The sequence below is a fragment of the Mobula hypostoma genome, chromosome 2 (assembly GCF_963921235.1).
Source record: "Mobula hypostoma chromosome 2, sMobHyp1.1, whole genome shotgun sequence".
Lineage (NCBI taxonomy): Eukaryota > Metazoa > Chordata > Chondrichthyes > Myliobatiformes > Myliobatidae > Mobula > Mobula hypostoma.
Genome location: NC_086098.1, coordinates 76,919,033 through 76,942,634, shown reverse-complemented (window position 1 = coordinate 76,942,634; position 23,602 = coordinate 76,919,033). Strand labels below are relative to the sequence as shown.

At 41.2% G+C, this 23,602-nt stretch overlaps 1 protein-coding gene across 5 annotated transcripts in view; it reads right to left on the bottom strand.

Annotated features, from left to right (window-relative positions):
* The window catches only part of LOC134341158 (CUB and sushi domain-containing protein 1-like), a 2,430,601-nt gene that overhangs the window by 638,372 nt on the left and 1,768,627 nt on the right, over positions 1–23,602 (bottom strand). For all 5 annotated transcript variants that reach the window (XM_063038952.1, XM_063038962.1, XM_063038968.1 and 2 more), the window contains one exon: positions 2,578–2,681. In XM_063038952.1, coding sequence (XP_062895022.1) covers positions 2,578–2,681 — 104 coding nt within the window. The remainder of the gene's footprint in view (positions 1–2,577; positions 2,682–23,602) is intronic.

The following is a 23,602-nucleotide window of genomic DNA, read 5'->3' as shown; positions in this document are numbered from 1 at the left end:
ACAAGGTAGCTGATCTTGTAGTGCAGTTAGAAATTAGTAGGTAGGATGTTGGCAGCATCATGAGTCATAGCTGAAAGAAAATCATAGTTGTGAGCTTAGCATCCAAGGACACACATTGTATTAAAGGACAGACAAATAGGCAGAGGGAGTGAGGTGGCTCTGTTGGTAAAATATGTATTAAACCCTTAGAAAGAGGTGACATAAGATAGGAAGATGTAGAATCCTTGTGGGTAGAGTTAAGAAACTGCAAGGGTAAAAAGACCCTGATGGGAGTTATATACATGCCTCTGAATAATTGCCAGGATATGGCCTACAAATTATAAACACAAAATAATCTGCAGATGCTAGGGTCAAAGCAACACTCAAAACACGCTGGAGGAACTCAGCAAGTCGGGCAGCATCCGTGAAAAGATCGGTCGATGGTTCGGGCCGGAACCCTTCATCAAGGGTTCCGGCCCAAAACGTCGACTGATCTTTTCTACGGATGCTGCCTGACCTGCTGAGTTCCTCCAGCGTGTTGTGAGTGTTGCCTACAAATTATAATTGAACTGAAATGAATTGACTTTATTACTTACATCCTTCATATACATGAGGAGTAAATATCTTTACGTCACATCTCTGTCCAAATGTGCAATGTGCTATTTGTAGTAATTTATAATAAATAGTACATACAACAGGAATGTCGATATAACATAGTAATACAGTTGTGTCAGCATGAATTAAGCAGTCTGATGGCCTGGTGGAAGAAGCTGTCCCAGCGCTTGTTGATCCTCGTATTTATGCTGCGGTACCGTTTCCCCGATGGTAGCAGCTGGAACAGTTTGTGGTTGAGGTAACTTGGATCCTCAATGATCCTTTGGGCTCTTTTTACACACTTATCTTTGTAAATGTCTTGAATAGCGGGAAGTACACATCTGCAGATAGCAATCACACTCGAAAGAGCAACGATCGTCATGGAGGGTTTCAATATGCAGGTAGATTGGGAAAATCGGGTTTGTCAGAATTTGTACAATACCTATGAGATGTTTTTTTATATAGCACCTTGTGATTGAGATCACTGAAGTATTGAGGATTGGGTGTTGTGCAATTAACTGAATTTGATTAGGGAGTTTAAGTAAAGGAACCATCAAAAGACAATGATCATAATATGATAGACTTCACCCTGCAATTTGAGAGGGAGAAACTGAAGTCATATGTGTCAGTATTAGGGTGGAGTAAAGGGAATAACAGAGGCATGAGAGAGGAGCTGGTCAAAGTTGCTTAGAAGGGGCAATAGAAGGGATAACGGCAGAACAGCAATGGCTGAAGTTTCTGGGAGAAATTTAAAAGGCACAGGATAGAAACATCCCAAAGAATAAGTAGTATTCTAAAGGCAGAATGATGCAACCATGGCTGACAAGGCAAATCAATGCCAACTTAAATGCAAAAGAGAGAACATACTGTATAATAGAGCAAAAATTAGTGGGAAGTTAGGGGGTTGGGAAGCTTCGAAAATCCAACAGAAAGCTATTGAAAAAGTAATAAGGAGGGAAAAGATGAAGGTAAACTAGCCAATAATATTAAAGAGGACACCAAAAGTTCTTTAAGATATATAAAGAGTAAAAGAAAGGTGAGAGTAGACATTCAGACCATTGGAAAATGATGCTGAAGAGGCAGTAATGAGGGACAAGGAAATGGCAGCTGAACTAAAGAGATTTTTTGCATCTATTTTCTCTGTGAAAGACATGAAAGGTTACAGGGAGATGGCAGGAAAATAGAGTTGATATGGAATATGGATCAGCCATGATGAATTGACAGAGCAGACCTTTAATCCATGACCTCTCATTCTAGTCTCACCCAACCTCAATAGAAAAAGCCTGCTTGCATCTATCCAATCTATCTCCCATAATTTTGTATATCTCTATCAAATCTCTCATTCTTCTACACTCTAAAGAACAGTTGTGTACAGTTTGGTAACCCACTTATAAGACAGACATTATCAGGCTTGATATGGTGCAGAAGAGATTTCCAAGGATGCTGCCTGGAATTGATGGTTTGAGTTGCAGGCAGACATTGATCATATTGGATCTTTTTTCTTTATAGCATTGGAAAAGGAAAGCTGACTTCACAGAAATTTGTAAGATCATGAAGGCAATGGATAAGGTGGATGTTCATAGTCTTTTCCCGAGAGCTGTGGAGTTCAAAACTAGATAGCGCAGAGGGTGGTGCCTACCTGAAATGAGCTGTGGGAGGAAGTGGCCGAGTTTGGTATAAGTGCAACATTTAAGAGGCATTTGGATTGGTCCATAGAATGGAGAGGCATGTAGAGCTATAGGCTAAATACAGGCAACTGAGACTAGCAGAGCCGAAGCTGTATCAATCTGTGACTCCATGAACATCTTGGTGATCGGGGATTCCTGATCATCCAGATAGATTGGGGGAATCAGTGGAAAAGAAACTAAAAACTAAGATAATGAAGCCTGCCAAAGATATTGCTTGGCCGGCTGGGTTCTATTTCTTACCTTAACTGGGGATCTGAGCCAGCATTACCTACAACTGAAGAGTAAATTTCAAACAGGATTTGCAGACAGTACTTACACATACAGAACTGTCCTAGTGTCTCCGACTTTTCCTCCATCTCCCACTGTCAAGGTGTCATAACCTCGTTCCAGGTCAAACTCTTCAAACTTCAGCTTGATGATCTGCAGGCAAGTAAAGCAAAATTGTCAGCTCAGTCTGAAGAAGATTTGTTCTCAATTGTTTTTGCATTACTCAGTAAAATACAAACTTATTACTCCATGCTATGTTAGAAATCTTTAGAAGACCAGGTAGCACAGTAGTGCAGTGGTTAGCGCAACGTTTAGAGCAGCCAGCTGTAAGATCAGGATTCAATTCCCATTTCTGTCTGATAGGAGTTTGTATATTCTCCTTGTGATTGCGTGAGTTTCCTCCAGTTGCTCCAGTTTCTTCCCACATTCCAAAGATGTATGTGTCAGGGTGAGTAAGTAATGGGCATGTTATACTGACGTCTGAGACATGGCAGCACTTGCAAGCTGCCCTCAGCACGATTCTTGATGATTTGATTAGATGCAAATGACACAGTTCACTGTATATTTTGATGTAAAAGTGAAAAAAATAAAGCAAATTTTTAATCTTTAAAAGATAGTTTTACACAATTTTTTTGCAAATGTTAACTAAACAACTCAGTAAAGGGATGTCTATTTATCAGTTCATTGACAGCTGTACCTTTGATTGCATAGAACTTAAATCTTTACAATATCTTTGTTATAAGGCATTCTACAACGCAGACATATTACATAGTGTGTCATTGAAAATAGTTGCAGGAAGGATGTCAACGCTTTGGAGAGGGTGCAGAAACATTTATCAGGATGCTGCCTGGGGTAGAGGGTATGAGCTAAAATGAGAGGTTATTCCATCTGATTATAAGGATCACCATGACTTTGGCATATTTAATTTTTAATTGGAGACACAGCACAGAACAGGCTCTTCCGGCCCAATGAGCCACACCACCCAGCAACCCACCTATTTAACCTTACCCTAATCAAGGGACAATTTATAATGACTAGTTAACCTACTAACCATTACATCTTTGGTCTGGAGAACCTGGAGGAAACCCACGTGGTCATTGGGAAAACGTACAAACTCCTTAAAGACAGCACCAGAATTGAACTCTGAACTCCTACACCCTGAGCTATAATAGCAACATGCTAGCTGCTACCCTATTGTAGCACCCACATTTTTATATGGAAAACAAAAATCAGGACATTGCTAACACAAGAAATTCTGCACAGCAACAGCTCCAACCTTAACCTTAATCAGAGCGAATAAAGGAGGCATTGGTTTTATTCTACAGCAATATGTGAAAAGAAGACTTTAACTCTGTACCATTCCCCTATCTATACCCCTTATAACATATTTTAAAAACTTATATCAGCTCTTACCTTGGTCTCCGCTGTTCCAAACTTGTCCAATCTCTCCTGATAGCACATACCCTCTAACTTAGGCAGCACCTTGCTGAACCTCTTCTACACCCGCTCCACATCCTTCCTTTAATGGGGTGACCAGAACTACACACTATATCCCAAGTACAGCCAAACCAAATTTTTATAAATCTGCTTTTAATTTTGACCTTGTTGATTTGAAAACTGAGCAACCTCTTGCCTCAGTTCTCGTTAATAACAGAGCAATTGTACTGGGCTCCATACTCAAAAGAAGGTTTTAAGCCCTATCCGACATAGGAATCTACAGATACCCTAACTATAGTGAGAATGTACTTATTCATCTGCTCTTCAAGGACTTGCTTACTCCTCTGTCTAGACTGTGTGCAACGTTAGCTGCCAATGCTAACTGAGTGGTGGACCATCCGTCCCTACAGAGGAGGAGATTCTTCCAGCTAATGAACTAGGTTGAACATAGTTATTTTACTGTTAATGACACACATTTTAATTTAGACATATTGTTCTTAACACATATCTAACACTCACAGAGGATTTTTATTTTTACTTATTAAAGGTTTACAAACTACCTTGGATTTTCAAGCACAGGTACAATTCCTAGAAACTAGAAGAGCATACCAACAAGTTGCAGACAAATGAATCATTCATCACAGAAACCGAAGGCTGAAGAATGAATTCTAGTTCTTCTTTCTGTAACCCCATCTTTCTGCCATTCTCCTTGTTACTCCTAACAATCCCCAATGCTTCTGATATTTATATTATTTTCTATTAGATGATCTCATCTGCACGCAGTGCTTTCTAAACACCTTTATTGGAACAAAGTAACTCACACAGATGCTCTTAAAAGCTTCTGGCAGTAGAGATTCGAAATATTCACAATTAATACAGTGAGGACTAACTCTCTGAGTACACAAACATCCCAACACCACTTGGTGTTCTAAGTGACAAAACCTCATTGTCTTGCACTTGGCTAATACAGTCGTCCCTCGGTATCTGCGGGGATTAGTTCCAGGACCTCCCATGAATACTAAAATGCGCAGATGCTCAGGTCCCTTATATAAAATGGCATAGTATTTGCATATAACCTACGCACATCCTCCCGTATACTTTAAATCATCTCTGGATTACTTATCATACCTAATACAATGTAAATGCTTTGTAGATAATTGTTATACTGTATTGATTAGGGAATAATGACAAGAAAGAAAAGTCTGTACATGTTTTCAGTACAGACGCAACCATTGTAGCTCTTCTGGGTACACTGATGCTGCCTCGGCAGCCAATGCCGATTCTCCCGTGATTTTTAAGCTCCTGAGGCTGTAGCACTTTACATAGCTAGCCAACCATCCCTTTCTAGCCTTAAACCCTTTCCTCTCACACACAACACAAGTAGCGAATGAACAAGACGTGAGGCAAACAATGCTCAAACAACGAGTGCTGGAGAGAGACTGAGGATCTGTGAAATGGCGGGAGGCTACAGCAGGGTATGCCTATACATCACTTCATTCGCGTGGATTCAGCGTACTGCTCAGCATGTGGCAAATTCAACTTTTGCTTTTTGGAACTTCCTGGAATTTTTTTTTGAATATTTTCGATCCGCAGTTGGTTGAATCCGCGGATGTGGAACCCGTGGACATGGAGGGCCGAGTGTATAGACAAAAAGTTTTCCTGGTTTTACTTCGCAAACCAAACCTCTTAGCAGTCAGCCACCTGCTGTGGACTAGCAGCCTGTACTTTCAAATTTAAACTGGTTGCTGCCTGCAATTTACATTAAGAACTGGAGACAGGTACTTGTTTACAACAAAAAGCTGAGCAAAGAACATTGTGAAAAGTTTAACTTTATCACCAACAACTCTGACCCTTTGGAAAGGACATGCCGCTGTGTTGGAAAGCTGAAGTTAGCAATAAGCCTCCTGAGCCCTGGAAAGTGAATATCAATCACAACATCTCAGCTGATTTCTTTTCATCTTTGCCTTTTAAATTGGTTGAATGAGTCCAGCACTTGAACTCAGTGTAATATTTTTAAATAATTTGATGAATTGCTGCAGAGCTAACCAGTTTTTGCATGTTGAGAATACAAGATGTTTTATGATCCCAGGTTTAATAAATGACATTAACTTTTTTCTGTTCCTCAGGGCATATGAATCAACACTTCCAGGGAATTTCAGAAAAGACCAAATTACTATGTGCTGGTTTCAATTGGCTTAGAAGAGGAACAGGTGGCTAATAGTTGACTAATTACAGCAAGAACCTCACTGTTTGTTTCTGTCTCAAATACTACTTGAAACCCAATGGTTCACTTCTGGCAGGTACTCCATTGGCAGGTACAATATCCCTTTAAGCAGAAAATGCTGTAAGTACTCAGCAGTAACTTTTCAGGTTGAAGGCACTTTGCTAGAATCTCTCAGTTAGCTCTTCACCTATTTTGAGTAAAATGAATGATGATGAGCTTTTTGCAGCAGCAAAGTACATTATAAAAATAGAGTCATAGAACACTACTCTCTTCTGGTCCACTCTGTCCATCACAAATTATTAAATTGCCTAGTCACATCTACCTGGACCTAAACAATAGCCCTCAGTACCCTTTCCATCCATGTATCTTTCCAAACTTCTCATAAATGTTAAAATTAAAGGTCAAGTTAATAATTTGAATTAATTTACATGGTTTCCTTCCAAAATTATGTTATATAAATGTGATTTGGCAGTTGTTGTTTTCTTTTTCTTCTTTTATGTATGTAAATGATTGTAAGATGTATTGCTCCAGGAGTTTGTTCCTAATGGTTTTTTCTTTCTTTTTTTTTGTTTTATAGTTAGTGGGAGTTTTTTTTAGTTAGCTGGGGTTCTCTTTTTTTCCTTCTTTTTCTTTTATAAATTCTTTTCATTAGTATATGTAAGTTTTTTTTTCAGCTTTATTAATTATATATATACTAATTTGTTGAATTTCTGTATTTTATAGCTGTAGAAGATTATATATCAATAAAAAGATTTAAAAATGAAATGAAATAAAATTAAAGCTGCTCACCTTTTCCACTGCTGACCCTTCATTAAGTACAGATGAGGGTTCACCTGACTTCCCTTTCCTGAAGGCTGCTATCAGTCTCATGGTTTTGCTGATATTTATTCATTACAATCACAACTGATTCCTCGTGTTCCCCTCACTTTACAACACTAACCTTATATCCCATTAAAGCCATCATATATCAGGATTATTATCTGTGAATTTTATGATGTGAAATTTATAATTTTGCAGTAGTACAGTGCAAAATTATCATTATCATCATCATTATGTTCCATGTCATATGACGTGGTCGATCATGGTCTTCCATCCATGACCATGATTGTTTTTACTATTGTTTCTACAGAAGTAGTTTACCATTCACTTTGAATGGGCAGTGTCTTTATAGAAAGGATGACCCCAGCCATTATCAATACTCATCAGAGATTGTCTGCTTGCTGTCAGTGGTCACATAACAAGGACCAAGTGATATCCACCACCTTCTCGCATGGCTTCATGTGGCCCTGACTGGGGGCAAAGCAGGTGCTACACTTTGCCCAAGGGTGGCCTGCAGGCTAACAGAAGTAGAGACATATCTCCACCCTGCCACTTCATAAATTTATAATAAATTACAAAATAAATAGTGCAAAAATAAAGAATAATGAGGAAGTGTTGATGGGCTCATGGGCCATTTAGAAATCTGATGATGGAAAGGTAGAGCTGTGCTGAATCATTGAGAGTTGGTTTTCAGACTCTTGCATCTTCTCCCTGATGGTAGCAATGAGAAGGGGGTTTGTCCGGGATGGTGAGGCTCCTTAGTGATGGATGCCACTTTCTTGAAGCATCGTATTTTGAAGGTATATTTGATTGGGTGGAGGGTCATGCCCATAATGGAACTCACTGAATCTAGAGCCCACTGCAGCCTTTTTTGATCCTGTGCATTGGAGCCTCCATTCTAGGCTGTTCTGCGACCAGTCAGAATGCTGTTCACCATACACCTATGGAAATCTGTAAAATTCTTTAGTGACAAACCAAATCTCCTCCAAGCTCCTAATGAAGTAGAGCCACTGGCCAGCTGTGTCTCGAGTATATTCAACTGAGCCACAACACCCTTCTCAGGGAGCTCATTCTAAAGATACTCCACACTTCAACTGAATATAATGTCTTTTCATTTCACGTATGAATAAACAACTTCTTATTTTGAGACAGTGATCCCCCCCCACAGTTGCAGACACTCCTTTAAGAGGAAATGTCACATCTCCCCATCGAGCCTCTGACATGAAGTTGAATGTTTGTCCCTGAATCACAAGATGACTGATTAAACTAATTAAACTAGTAACTAAACATGCAGTTAATGGCATCCGTCTGCACAATGTCTAAATCCCTCCATTCTTTGTACAACATAAGAGCCTCTTAAATGCCTCCATCGCATCTGCCTCCACCACATTCCTGACAGCGTATTCCAGGGTCCCGCCACTCTCTGTGTAAAATAATTTTTCCCCACATATCTCCTTTGAACTTACCCCCATTCACCTTAAATGCATGCCCTCTGGTGCAAGCATTTCAACCCTGGGGTAGAAAACAATTCTGAGTGCCTTTCCTATCTATGCCTCCCATAATCTGATAAACTTCTATGAGGTCTCCCCTCAGCCTCCGCCACTCAAAGGAAAATAAACTTGTTTGTATACACAGTTGTTAAATGTGACTTAATGTCACCTCCGAAGATGTATTGTTAAAAAATCAAAAATTACCAAATCTATCCTTCTTTTAATTTTATTTAAAGAAACTGCATGGTACAGGATCTTCCAACCCAACAAACCACACCACTCAGCCACCCAGTAACTGAAACCTTGCCTAATCACAGGACCATTTACAATGGCCAATTAACCTACCAGCTGGTATGGCTTTGGACTGTGTGTGGAAACTGGAGCACCAGAGGAAACCCATATGCTCACATACAGACAGCATGGGAATTGAGCTCCGACACACCAAGCCGAAATAGTGTTGTGCTAATCACTACGCTACCATGGAATTAGTTATCAATGTGCTGAAGTTATATTTAACGTCACCTGTCATGTCAATGCCAAACCATGTTGGATACCAAGGAGTTAATGTTGTTAATGTTCACAAAATAAAAGAGGTTATTTCACCACCTACATAAGCATATATCTGAGAGGTTATAGTTGCTCAAAGTGGCAAAGTGTTTTTATTTCACTTCATACTACTTTATTAAGTGCTCTTAACTGTTTCACTCTGTCAAAGGTGTATTTCAGCTTCAGCTGAAGAAAACAAGATTTATCAGGCCGTCAGTAATACAGAATTAGATTACAAATCCTTCAGCCCATAATCAGGTGGCGTGATGGACTGTTCACCAGTGACTGCACTTAAGAGGTATACAAAAATCACACTACATTACTGTAGGAAAGAAACAGAGATTCCCTCATTATCAGCCCATTGTCGCTTCTATCCATCACCTCCCCACACTTCTGAAATCACTCTCACAAAATGATGAAGGAACTCAGCAGGTCAGGAAGCATCTCTGGAGGGCAATAAACAGTCGATGTTTCGGGCCGAGATCCTTCATAAGAACTTCTTGAGTTCCTCCAGCATTTTGTGTGTGCTGCTCTAACTTCCAGCATTTGAATAATCGCCTGTGTTTCTGAAATCATTCACACCTTTCCCCATCTCCATCTGCCCATTATCCCTCCTCCCTCATCTATGATTGGATCCACCTATAACCTCTGTTAGATCCAGCTGTTTGATTGATATTGTCTTTGCAGTTTAACAATTAATTGTCTGATACCCTGTGGTCACAGCATGTATAATCCAGTTGTCCCCTAGTGCTTACATTTATATGATTCTGGAAAGCTCTGGAGCTTCTCTGGGGCTACATTATTGGAACAGGGTTTATCTGATTGGTGACTCTTATCTGCAAACTTGTATGGATTTATGTAGTATAAAAAGAGTTGACAATGAGGCAGCATGATCTTTTTTATCTTTCTTTTGCCTCTCCTTCTCTTGGCTTATTAGACCTCTATCACTGTTTGTTTTCAACTTTCTTTGTTCTGTTAACACTTCACAAAATGATTGTGAAGCATCAAAGCTTGTATCTCTTTCCTAATCGAAAAGAACCTTGGATTAAAAACATCAGAATCCAACACCTGCCAGCTTTTGCTTCCAAGATCAAAAAGGCAGCATCTATCATTAAGGACCCTCACCACCAAGAACATGTCCTCTTATAAGACCATAAGACATAGGAGCAAAATTAGGCCATTCGGCCTATTAAGTCTGGTCCACTATGGAGGAGATATAGGAGACTGAAGATACACACTTAACATTTTAGGACCTGCTTTGTTCCCTCCACCATCAGACTTCTGAATGGCCAATGAACACTACCTTACCATTTTGCTCTCTTTTTGCAATATTTATTTATTCTTCGATTATATATTTCTTATTGTAATGTATAGTAATTATTTTTATGTATTGCACTGTACTCCTGCCACAAAACAACATACGTCAGTGATAATAAACCTGATTCTGATTCTTATTTTCCAGCTCATGCTGCCACCTCAATTACAGTGACTGCCACCACTCTTTTTTCTCATCCAGCTGAAGGGTTTTGATCTTGATCTAAAACATCAATTGTCCATTTCCCTCCACAGATGTTGTCTGAGCCGTTGAATAGTAAAATATATGTTGCTCCAGAACTTTGAAGCTGTCTCCCTTGATGGCCATGGACAATTGGTCACTGCTTCACTCAAGTTTGAGACAGATAGTTTTTTGCATCAGAACCAATTCAAAGTTCAAAGTAAATTTATTATCAAAGTACATATAAGTCACCGTATACTTACTACTCGACAATTCATTTTCTTGTGAGCATTCACAGTAAATACAAAGAAACATTGTAGAATCAATGAAAAAAACTTCACACAAAACAAAACAAACAAAATAATCATAATAAATAAAGAAGCAATTAATACTGAGAACATGAGATGAAGAGTCCTTAAAAGTGAGTCCATAAATTGTGGAATCAGTTCAGTGATAGGTTGAGAGTAATTGACTGAAGTTATCTCCTCTGATTCAGGAACCTGATGGCTGAGGGGTAAAAACTGTTCTTGAACTTGGTCATATGGGCCCTGAGGTTCCTGTACCTTGTTCCTGATGGCAGCAGCGAGGGGAACACGGACCGTAAGGTTGGGCTCCTTATTGATGGATGGGAGACAAGGCAAGGAGATGGATTTGCATTTCAGGACTAACCATGATCTGACTGAATGGTGGGGCCGGTTTGCACAATCCACTTTTGATCCCCTTTGAAAGTAAATTAAAAAATCAATCAAAGGCAGCTGCAATGGGCTTTTGGTTATGGGAGTCCAGACTCAAACAACAATGAAACATTGATGAAATATGTTCCGCCAGTTCTTCTGGTGTGCGCATTCCAGGACTACAATGAGGATGATGCTGATGTTACCATGTTATATCTTGGAGAATTTTATTGTGATTGCAAGACCGAGTTGGACATTGGTCGTGTTCACTGGTTCATTGATGAGACTGGTGGCAAGAGAGCTGCATTGCCTCGGTTGTGGTGAGGAGTAGGCCCTGGGATCATGGTGTCACCTATTGCAGCTAACCAAGAGAGGAGATGTTGATGTGGTGTAGGAAAGAGCAGTTCTGGGTTAGACGCTAACCCCAGTCAGTACTGCCCTATAGTGTTCACACAGTGAAAGAACAAGCTGAGTCAGGTCAACTGATCATCAATCCACAGGGCTTTGTGACTGTATATTTTTCTCTTTCTGTAACCATTTGTGCTATTTGTGCAATGTGCTATGTGCAATGTGCTGCATGCAGTTGTTAATGTATTTTGCATCTTGGCCCCAGAGGAATCCGGTTTCATTTAGCTATATTGATGTATGGTTGAATGATAATTGAATTTGAACTTGAACCATTTTGCTGATCTCTGACTCTGTTACACTGTTGTCAGAGGCACAGTGAGAATTTGGATGCAAAACTCATCTAATCCATACAGACCATCTGTTAGCAACATTTATAAGTGTTCCTCAAAGTGATTCTTCTACTGTGACAGATTCTGGGTACAAACAAAAAAAAACTTGCATTAAACCAGGAGTTTTAAATACTTCATTACACTCAGTGGCCACTTTATTAGGTACATCTACTTGTTAATACAAATATCTAATCGGTCAATCATATGGCAGCAACTCAATGCATAAAAACATGCAGACATAGTCAAGCTTTGAGTTGTTCAGATCAAATATCAGAATGGAGAAGGAATGTGATCCAAGTGACTTTTGATTGTTGAATGATTGCTGGTGCCAGATGGGGTGGTTGAGTATCTCAGAAACTGCTGATGTCCTGAGATTTTCATGCACAACAGTCTCGAGAGATTACAGAAAACTCTAGTGCAAAAACAAACAAACAAAAAAAAATCCAGTGAGTGGCAGTTCTGTGGGTGAAAGTATCTTTTTAATCAGAGAAGTCAGAGGAGAATGGTCAGACTGGTTCAAACTGACAGTAATTCAAACAACTATGCATTACAACGTACACCTGGAACATAGCCCTCCATACCCCTCTCATCCGCGGGTATATCCAAACCTCTCTTAAATACAGAAATCAAACAAGAATGCACCACCTTAGCTGGCAACTCATGCCACAATCTCACCAGTCTTTGAGTCAAGTTCCCCTTGGACTCCCCTTAAACATTCCATCTTTAACTCTTAAACTAGGACTTTTAGTTCTAGTCTCACCCAACCTCAGTGGAAATTGCCTGCTCGTCTACACCGCTCATAATTCTATATGCCTCTATCAAGTCTCTTCTCAGTCGCCTATGCTCTAGGAACTAAATCCTAACCTATTGAACCTTTCTCTATAGCTCAGGACCTCAAGTCACTATCATAATGCAGGACACAAGATGGTCAGCACGCACACAGCTTGATTCCGCAAGGTAACAAATAGTGCATATCAGTTAGAGCAATGCTCTTACAGCACCAACAATCCGGGTTCAGTTCCCACCGTTGTCCATAAAAAGTTTGTGCTTTCTCTCTGTGGTGGTGCAGGTTTCCTCCAGGTGGTCTGGCTTGCTCCTACGTTCTAAAGGTGTACAAGTTAGTAGGTTAATTGGTGACATGAGTGTAATTGAGTGGTGCAGGTTTATTGGTCCAAAATTTCCTGTTACCATTCTACATCTCAAAACAAATAAAATATTCAAAGGAAACTTGTACTTTATTAGTGATACTTGATATGTACACATTAGATTTTAGTGCCTACATTTCCTCAAAAGAATGCAGTGCAATTTTTGGTGCCCATCCATGTTTTGCTGTAAAGTGTGATGCAATTCCCAGTCCCATCAGAAAGGACAGAAAAGTCCTCGATCCAACACCATAGGAAAGAGATGGACATCTGACAGTGCAGTGTTATCACAGAATTGATCTGAGAAGATGACACAGATTGTGTGCTCAATTATATGGACTGGGGCTTAAGGAGTGCTTTGAAAATTGCCCATTTACAATTACAAGAGTTGGGTTGCTAGCAGCAGTGCAAGACCATGATAATATTAATGCAAAAACTCAGCAGGCTAGATTTATCAAACACCAATAGGTATATTTTATCCAAAAGCCAATGCAGACATGCTTCTCAGATGTTATCAGCAGGAAACTAACTGACATTTTGCACTTTCTGTGAAGAATGAAGAGAAAGAATTGTGTACATCCTACGATCACAAGTGAACAAATACAGATTTTACTTGCTGGGTTAGTTTCTCCACAGAATACAGAGTCTTTCTATGAACTATTTAACAATGATGCTCCTTTCTGTTCATCTGATCAATGCAGCAACAATACCAAATACAAAAAATAAGGTGAAATATGAAATGTAACTACTGGGGAAAAGAACGTTTCCTCGGAGACGCAAGAACCTGCAGGCACTGGAATCTGCAGTAACAATCAGTCTGCTAGAGGAACTCAGCAGCTCGAGCAGCATTTGTGGGAGGAAGGAATTGTTGATGTTTCAGTTCGAAATTCTGCATCAATACTTTGTGGAGAGGGAAGACGGCTGTTTAAAGAGGAGAGGGGAGTTGGGTACTGAAAAGATGAGAAGGAGAGGGGAGAGGATCCTGAAGAGAGATTTCTGGGAGTTAGGAAGGAAGCTGAGAAGCAGGACTTCCAGGATAGTAATCTCGGGATTGCTACCTGTGCCACGTGCTAGCGAGGGCAAGAATAGTAGGATCAGGCAGATGAATGTGTGGCTGAGAGACTGGTGTAGGGTCAGGGCTTCAGATTCTTGGATCATTGGGATCTCTTCTGGGGGAAGTATGACCTGTTCAAAAAGGACAGGTTACACCTGAACCCGAAGGGGACCAATATCCTAGAAGGAAGGTTTAATAGAGCAGTTAGGGAGGGTTTAAACTAATTTGGCAGGGGGATGGGAACCAGAATGATAGAGCAGAGGAGGGGCAAAACAGAAATAAATCTAAGATAGTGAGCAGTAAAGATGTCAGGAAGGACAGGCAGGTGATGGGGCAAATTTGCAGCCATTAGGACGAGTTGCAGTGCAATAAAGTTGCAGTGCAATCAAAGCAAAAAGTACCAGATACTGGACTTAAGGTATTATACTTAAATACACGCAGCATAAGAAATAAAGTGAATGATCCTGTCATACAGCTACGGATTGGTAGGTATGATATTGTGGCCATCACTGAGACGTGGCTAAAGGATGCATGTCTCTGGGAGCTGAACGTCCAAGGATACATGGTGTATCGGAAGGATAGGCAGGTGGGCAGAGGGGCTGGTTTGGCTATATTGGTAAGAAATGATATTAAATCATTAGAAAGATGTGACATAGGATCGGAAGGTGCAGAATCTTCATAGGTTGAGCTAAGAAATTGCAGAGGTAAAAGGACCCTGATGGCAGTTATATACAGGCCTCCTAACAGCTGCAGTAATGTGGACTACAAATTACAACAGGAAATAGAAACGGCTTATCAGAAGGGCAGTATTATGATAATTGTGGGGGATTTTAACATGCGAGTGGATTGCGAAAATCGGGTCGGCACTGGATCTCAAGAGAGAGAATTTGTAGAATGTCTACGAGATGGCTTTTTAGAACAGTTTGTTGTTGAGTCCACTAGGGGATCGGCTGTACTGGATTGGGTATTGTGTAATGAACCAGAGGTGATTACAGAGATTGAGGTGAAGGAACCCTTAGGAGGCAGTGATCATAACATGATTGAGTTCACTGTGAAATTTGAGAAAGAGAAGCCGAATTCCGATGTGTCAGTATTTCAGTGGAGTAAAGGAAATTACAGTGGCATGAGAAAGGAATTGGCCAAAGTAGACTGGAAAGGGACACTAACGGGAAGGACGGGAGAGTTTATGCGAGAAGTGAGGAAGGTGCAAGACAGATTATATTCCAAAAAAAAAGAAATTTTCGAATGGAGAAAGGATGCAACCATGGCTGACAAGAGAAGTCAAAGCCAAACTTAAAGCAAAGGAGAGGACATACAAGGAAACAAAAATTAGTGGGAAGGCAGAGGATTAGGAAGTTTTTAAAAGCCTACAAAAGGAAACTAAGAAGGTCATTAAGAGGGAAAAGGTGAACTATGAAAGGAAGCTAGCAAATAATATCAAAAAGGATACTAAAAGCTTTTTCAAGTATATAAAGAGTAAAAAACAGGTGAGAGTAGATCTAGGATGGATAGAAAATGATGCTGGAGAAATAGTAATGGGAGATAAGGAGACGGCAGAGAAATTAAACGAGTATTTTACATCAGTCTTCACTGAGGAAGACAACAGCAGTATACCGGACACTCAAGGGTGGCAGGGAAGAGAAGTGTGCGCAGTCACAATTACGACAGAGGAAGTACTCAGGATGCTGAATAGTCTAAGGGTAGATAAATCTCCCGGACCAGATGCAATGCACCCTCATGTTCTGAAGGAAATAGCTGTGGAGATTGTGGAGGCATTAGCAATGATCTTTCAAAAGTCGATAGATTCTGGCATGGTTCCGGAGGACTAGAAGATTGCAAATGTCACTCCGCTATTTAAGAAGGGGGCAAAGAAGCAAAAAGGAAATTATAGACCTGTTAGCTTGACATCGGTGGTTGTGAAGTTGTTGGAGTCGATTGTCAAGGATGAGGTTACAGAGTACCTGGAGGCATATGACAAGATAGGCAGAACTCAGCATGGATTCCTTAAAGGAAAATCCTGCCTGACAAACCTATTGCGATTTTTTGAGGAAATTACAAGTAGGCTAGACAAGGTAGATGCAGTGGATGTTGTTTATTTGGATTTTCAGAAGGCCTTTGACAAGGTGCCACACATGAAGCTACTTAACAAGATAAGAGCCCATGGAATTACGGGAAAGTTACATACGGGGATAGAGTGTTGGCTGATTGGCAGGAAACAGAGAGTGGTAATAAAGGGATCCTATTCTTGTTGGCTGCCGGCTACTAGTGGTGTTCCACAGGGGTCCGTGTTGGGGCCGCTTCTTTGCACGTTGTACATCAACAATTTGGATTATGGAATAGATGGGTTTGTGGCTAAGTTTGCTGATGATACAAAGATAGGTGGAGGGGCCGGTAGTGCTGAGGAAACAGAGAGTCTTCAGAGAGACTTGAATAGATTGGGAGAATGGGCAAAGAAGTGGCAAATGAAATACAATGTTGGAAAGTGTATGGTTATGCACTTTAGTAGAAGAAATAAACAGGTAGACTATTATTAAAATGGGGAGAGAATTCAAAGTTCTGAGATGCAACGGGACTTGGGAGTCCTCGTGCAGGATACCCTTAAGGTTAACCTCCAGGTTGAGTCGGTGGTGAAGAAGGTGAATGCAATGTTGGCATTCATTTCTAGAGGAATAGCGTTTAGGAGCAGGGATGTGATGTTGAGGCTCTGTAAGGCACTGGTAAGGCCTCACTTGTGCTGTGTACTGTGTGCTGTTTTGGTCTCCTTATTTAAGAAAGGATGTATTGACGTTGGAAAGGGTTCAGAGAAGATTCACAAGAATGATTCCAGGAATGAGAGGGTTAACATATGAGGAACGTTTGACCGCTCTTGGACTGTACTCCTTGGCGTTTAGAAGAATGAAGGGGGACCTCACAGAAACATTCTGAATGTTGAAAGGCATGGACAGAATGGATGTGGTAAAGTTGTTTCCCATGGTGGGGGAGTCTAGTACAAGAGGGCCTGACTTAAGGATTGAAGCGCGCCCATTCAGAACAGAGATGCAAAGAAATTTTTTTTAGCCAGAGGGTGGTGAATCTGTGGAATTTGTTGCCACGGACGGCAGTGGAGATCAAGTCATTGGGTGTATTTAAGGCAAAGATTGATAGGTATCTGAGCAGCCAGGGCATCAAAGGTTATGGTGAGAAGGCGAGGGAGTGGGACTAAATGGGAGAATGGATCAGCTGATGATAAAATGGCGGAGCAGACTCAATGGGTTGAATGGCCGACTTCTGCTCCTTTGTCTTATGGAGACAGTAGCCTGAGGAGATTGGTAGACAGAGGAGTGGTGTGAGATAATAGGCAGATAGTGTCAGGTAGGTGGGATGTGTGTGCAGTTGGGAGACAATAAAAGTGAATGACATGGAGGCAGAAGGAGAGGGAGAGAGGGAGAGGGAAAGAGGGATAGGGAGAACAAGAGGGAGAGGGAGAGAGAGAGAACAACAGAGAGATAAAAGAAAGGCGGATGGAGTGAGGTAGGGAGTGAATGTAAAGGTGGAGACAGCTGCTGGTGGGGCTGAGCAGGAATTCAAATTCTAATGCTACAGTTGTTATGGGGGACTTCAATGTGCAGGTAGACTGGAGGAATCAGGTTGGTACTGGACCCCAAGAAAGGGAGTTTGTGGAGTCCCTCCGAGATGGATTTTTAGAACAGCTTGTACTGGAGCCTACCAGAGAGAACGCAATTCTAAATTTAGTGTTGTGCAATGAACCAGATTTGATCAGGGACCTCGAGGTAAAGGAGCCATTAAGAGGTGGTGACCATAATATGATAAGTTTTAATCTACAATTTGAGAGAGAGAAGGGAAACTCGGAAGTGTCAGTATTACAGTTGAACAAAGGGAACTATGGTGCTATGAGGGAGGAGCTGGCCAAGTTCAATGGAAGAATACCCTAGCAGGGATGACAGTGGAACAGCAATGGCAAGTGTTTCTGGGAATAATGCAGAAGGTGCAGGATCAGTTCATTCCAAAGAGGAAGAAAGATCCTAAGGGGAGTAAGGGGAGGCCGTGGCTGACAAGGGAAGTAATGGTCAGTATAAAAATAAAAGAGAAGAAGTAGTACATAGCAAAGACGAGTGGGAAGCCGGAGGATTGGGAAACTTTTAAAGAGCAACAGAAGGTAACTAAAAAGGCAATACGCGGAGAAAAAATGAGGTATGAAGGTAAACTAGCCAAGAATATAAAGGAGGATAGTAAAAGCTTCTTTAGGTATGTGAAAAGGAAAAAAAATAGTTAAGACCAAAATTGGGCCCTTGAAGACAGAAGTGGGTGAATTTATTATGGGGAACAAGGAAATGGCAGACAAGTTGAACAGGTACTTTGGATCTGTCTTCACTAGGTAAGACACAAACAATCTCCCAGATGTAATAGTGGCCAAAGGACCTAGGGTAATGGATGAATTGAAGGAAATTTATATTAGGCAGGAAATGGTGTTGGATAGGCTGTTGGGTCTGAAAGCTGATAAGTCCCCGGGACCTGACGGTCTGCATCCCAGGATACTTAAGGAGTTGGCTTTAGAAATCGTGGACTCATTGGTAATCATTTTCCAATGTTCTATAGATTCAGGATCAGTTCCTGTAGATTGGAGGGTGGCTAATATTGTCCCTCTCTTCAAGAAGGGAGGAAGAGAGAAAACAGGGAATTATAGACCGGTTAGCCTGACGTCGGTGGTGGGAAAGATGCTGGAGTCAATTGTAAAAGATGAAAACACGACACATCTGGATAGCAGTAACAGGATTGGTCTGAGTCAGCATGGATTTACGAAGGGGAAATCGTGCTTGACTAATCTTCTGGAATTTTTTGAGGATGTAACTATGAAAATGGACATGGGAAAGCCAGTGGATGTAGTGTACCTGGACTTTCAGAAAGCCTTTGATAAAGTCCCACATAGGAGATTAGTGGGCAAAATTAGGGCACATGGTATTGGGGGTAGGGTACTAACATGGATTGAAAATTGGCTGGCTGACAGAAAACAAAGAGTAGCGATTAACGGGTCCCTTTCGGAATGGCAGGCAGTGACCAGTGGGGTACTGCAGGGTTCAGTGCTGGGACCGCAGCTGTTTACAATTATATATTAATGATTTAGATGAGGGAATTAAAACTAACATTAGCAAATTTGCCGATGACACAAAGCTGGGTGGCAGTGTGAAATGTGAGGAGGATGTTATGAGAATGCAGGGTGACTTGGACAGGCTGGGTGAGTGGGCAGATGCAGTTTAATGTGGATAAATGTGAGGTTATCCACTTTGGTGGTAAGAACAGGAAGGCAAATTATTATCTAAATGGAGTCAAGTTAGGAAAAGGGGAAGCACAACGAGATCTAGGTGTTCTTGTACATCAGTCACTGAAAGGAAGCATGCAAGTACAGCAGGCAGTGAAGAAAGCTAATGGCATGCTGGCCTTCATAACAAGGGGAATTGAGTATAAGAGCAAAGAGGTCCTTCTGCAGTTGTACAGGGCCCTGGTGAGACCACACCTGGATTACTGTGTGCAGTTTTTGTCTCCAAATTTGAGGAAGGACATGCTTGCTATTGAGGGAGTGCAGCGTAGGTTCACAAGGTTAATTCCGGGGATGGCGGGACTGTCATATGTCAAAAGATTGGAGCGACTGGGCTTGTATACTCTGGAATTTAGAAGGCTGAGAGGGGATCTTATTGAAATATATAAGATTATTAAGGGATTGGACACGCTGCAGGCAGGAAGCATGTTCCTGCTGATGGGTGAGTCCAGAACCAGAGGCCACAGTTTAAGAATTTGGGGTAGGCCATTTAGAACGGAGTTGAGGAAAAACTTTTTCACCCAGAGAGTGGTGGATATATGGAATGCTCTGCCCCAGAAGGCTATGGAGGCCAAGTCTCTGGATGCTTTCAAAGAGGAGATGGATAGAGCGCTTAAAGATAGTGGAATCAAAGGTTATGGGGATAAGTCAGGAACTGGATACTGATAGTGGATGATCAGCCATGATCACAGTGAATGGCGGTGCTGGCTCGAAGAGCCGAATGGCCTACTCCTGCACCTATTCTCTATTGTCTATTGGCTACAGGTGCTGGAATCTGGTCAGTAAAGCAGGTGACAATGGAAGACATTGGGGGAGAGGATGTGACTCAACTGGATAGAGTGCAAAGCAAAAGGACAAAGATGTTGCCAGGACTCCGGCAACACGGGACAAGGCAGGCTATAAGTTTTTTTTTCCCTTGAAGTGTAGGAGACTGAGAGCTGATCTTGCAGAGGGGTATTAAACTATGACAGGCATTGATAGGATAAGCAGTCTTTTCTCAGAGTTAGGGAATCAAGAAGGACAGTACATGGTTTCAAGGCTAGAGGTGCAAGGTTTAATAATGACCTGAGAGCTGACTTTCTTATACAATAGGTAGCAGATATATGGAACCAGATGCCAGAGGAAGTGATTCACATTATGTCCATTGGGAACATCTAAGTCTGTGGACAGGTACATAGATGACAAGAGATTAGAGGGATAAGGGGCAAGTGCTGGAAAATAGGATTAGTTCAAATATATTTCTCAGTCAGCATGGGGTTGTATGGGCCAAATGGCCTTTTTGTGTGCTGTACAACTCTATGACTCATTGAGTATGGATATTGGTATTGGTATTTGATAGTCCACAATATTCTGTGTGGGAATTTAAACTGGAGGTGGCAGTGTTTTTTTTTACGAGGTTGAGTTGTGAGCTTGACAGCAACCCGGCACGGATGGAGAGCGCGCTGGGGAGCGGTCGTCACTGGATCGAACTCGGGAACCTCCATTCTCGAGCCTGGCGCTGATCTCACTTTTGGGTTAGTGTCTATCATTGTTTGAAATCAGTTAAGAAAAATCCACATGTCTACACACACACACACACACACACACACACACACACACACACGAGTTAATCTTTGGAGAAGTTGAATGTCTAATTTGTTGTTGCTAATTATTGCTTCACCTACCAAAGTACTTTATATCAGTGGAGTGGATATAAATGTAGAGCGGTTAGTGACTTGACGGAAGTTTACCAGGACCTCGCCAGTGGGCTGAATCATGAATGGCACTGCAGATCAGGCAGAGAAGTTGTGCTGCAGTGAGGGGGTCCTACACACATCTAGATATGTATTTTAATGCTTGCTCTGTTCTGTCTTAATAAAAGAAGTTTTGAAACAAATGGGGAATTTGTGTCTTTCTGCCTTACTAGATCTGTGAACTTTTGTGTGTGATGCATATGCACATAACACACCATCCACACATAATCAGGAACATGCGCGCGCGTGCGCGCGCGCACACACACACACACTCTAATTGTCTTTTGCATAAATTTAAATGTAGCCTTTTATGGAGACTCTGAAAACAGCTGACAGATGGCAGCCTTTAATTCTAGATCCTCCGGTTGATTTAATATGCTAATCAAACCAGGAAAGCTGTTTACAAGGTTTAAATGTAGGCTTGTCTGCACTCAATCCACTTCAATGGAGCAAACATTGCCACAGAAACAAATGTGCAATCTAGATGCTGTAAAAGCAGATTACATTTGTATTTATACCTCCATGTGGATTTACTGTGTCCTGAGCAAATCAAAGCTTAATTGCAGATATGTTGAACAAGCCCTGAGGCACCATCATTAGAGTTTAAATTAGGTGACATGGTACAAAATGAACGGGTGCTGACTTCCTGCAAGGGTTCTCCACGTCATCTGCTGTCACTTCACAGAGAGCCAGGCAGGAAGCCAGTAGATCCTGGGCTTGTACTCGCTGGAGTTTAGAAGACTCAGACGGGGTCTTTTGAAAGGTCAGGCAGCATCTATGGAGGGAAATAGACAGACTAAGGACATTGCTGTTCAAGTGAAGTTTCTTATCCCAAAATGTTAACTGTTTATTTCTCTCCATTGATGTTGCCTGAACTGCTGAGTTCCTCCAACATTCTATGGGTGTTGCTCAAGGCTTCCAACATCTGCAGAATCTCTTGTGTATTGACATTTCAGTGGATTCCAGTTAAATGGGATACACTGGAACATTTTAACCCAATTAAGCAGCTGCCCTGATTAGCCAAAGTTTCATAGAAATAGTTAAAGTATAAAGTCAAACCACCATTTAACTGAATAACAAATGATGTACTCAAATGAAATACAGAACAAATTAGAACACTACCAATACTACTACAGTACTACAAAGCTGTGTATTAGTTTCTAGTAATTATCAACAGAAAAAATAATATAGAGTTCACTGGCGTGTTTCTTTGATTGTTTGTAAACGAAAAAAATCCGCATAGACACTAAGTGAAGATAATGGACTGCCTTGATTGCCTACCTGGATGAAGTAGTGCCGTAATCGAACATATTTCCTGGCATCCTAACAAAAGCACATACAACTGATGCTATTTAAGAACTGTGTGCTCCAAATGAACTAAGTGACTGACTGACACTAGTTAGAAACAGATCTGCAATAGACTTCTGTCCCAATTAATTCTGTCTCAAATAAACGAAGGGATTCCCAGCTATTTTCTCGATTAGATTCTGTTCTTGTCCCAAATAAGAGGCTGCCTCAATTAACCAATGCCCAATTAACTGGAATCCACTGTATTTCAAATATGAAGTCACCAACATCTTGTACAACTGTAACATAACATCTCAGCTTGTCCTTAATATCCTGACTGACAGGTCAGTGTGCCAAAACCCTACTCCCCACCCTGTCTCCCTGAGACACCACTTTCAGGGAACCATGTACCTGAATTCCTAGGTGCCTCTGTTCAAAGTTCAAAGTATATTTATTATCAAAGTACATCTGTGTCACCATACACAGCCCCGAGAACAAACTGTGCAAATACAAAAGAAAGGAAAAAATTATATTAAATAAATAACAATAAATATTGAGAATATGAGATGAAGAATCGCTGAAAGTGAGTCCATAGGTTGTGGGAACAGTTCAGTGATAGGGCGAGTGAAGTTATCTCCTCTATTTCAAGAGCCTGATGGTTGTGGGGTAATAACTGTTGATGAAACTGTTGGTGTGGGGTCAGTTCTCCTATTGATAGTATTGGCTGCCAACCTGTAGTCTATGAAGAGCATCCTGATGTATGCATCTTTGCTGTCCACATGTTCCAGGGTTGACTGAAGAGCCAATAAAATGACATCTGTTATGAAGGTAGGCAAAATGGGCCAGTTCAATGTCACTTCTTAGGTAGTTGATATGTTTAATCATCAACCCCTCAAAACACTTCATCGCGGTGGTGTCATGGTCCAGATCGGGGTCCCTTTAAATTTACCTTGTTTATGTTACGATCCGGACTGTTGATTCCCTGTCTTCCCATGTCCCTCGACTTTGGTGGTTAGAGGCAATTAACGCTCGGCTGAACTGGTAGTTTATAGTCTCCAGCTTTCAGCCATTCGGCGCGCCAATGTCATCTGGCCGGAGCAAGCCTAGTCTCTGCCGAAGCGT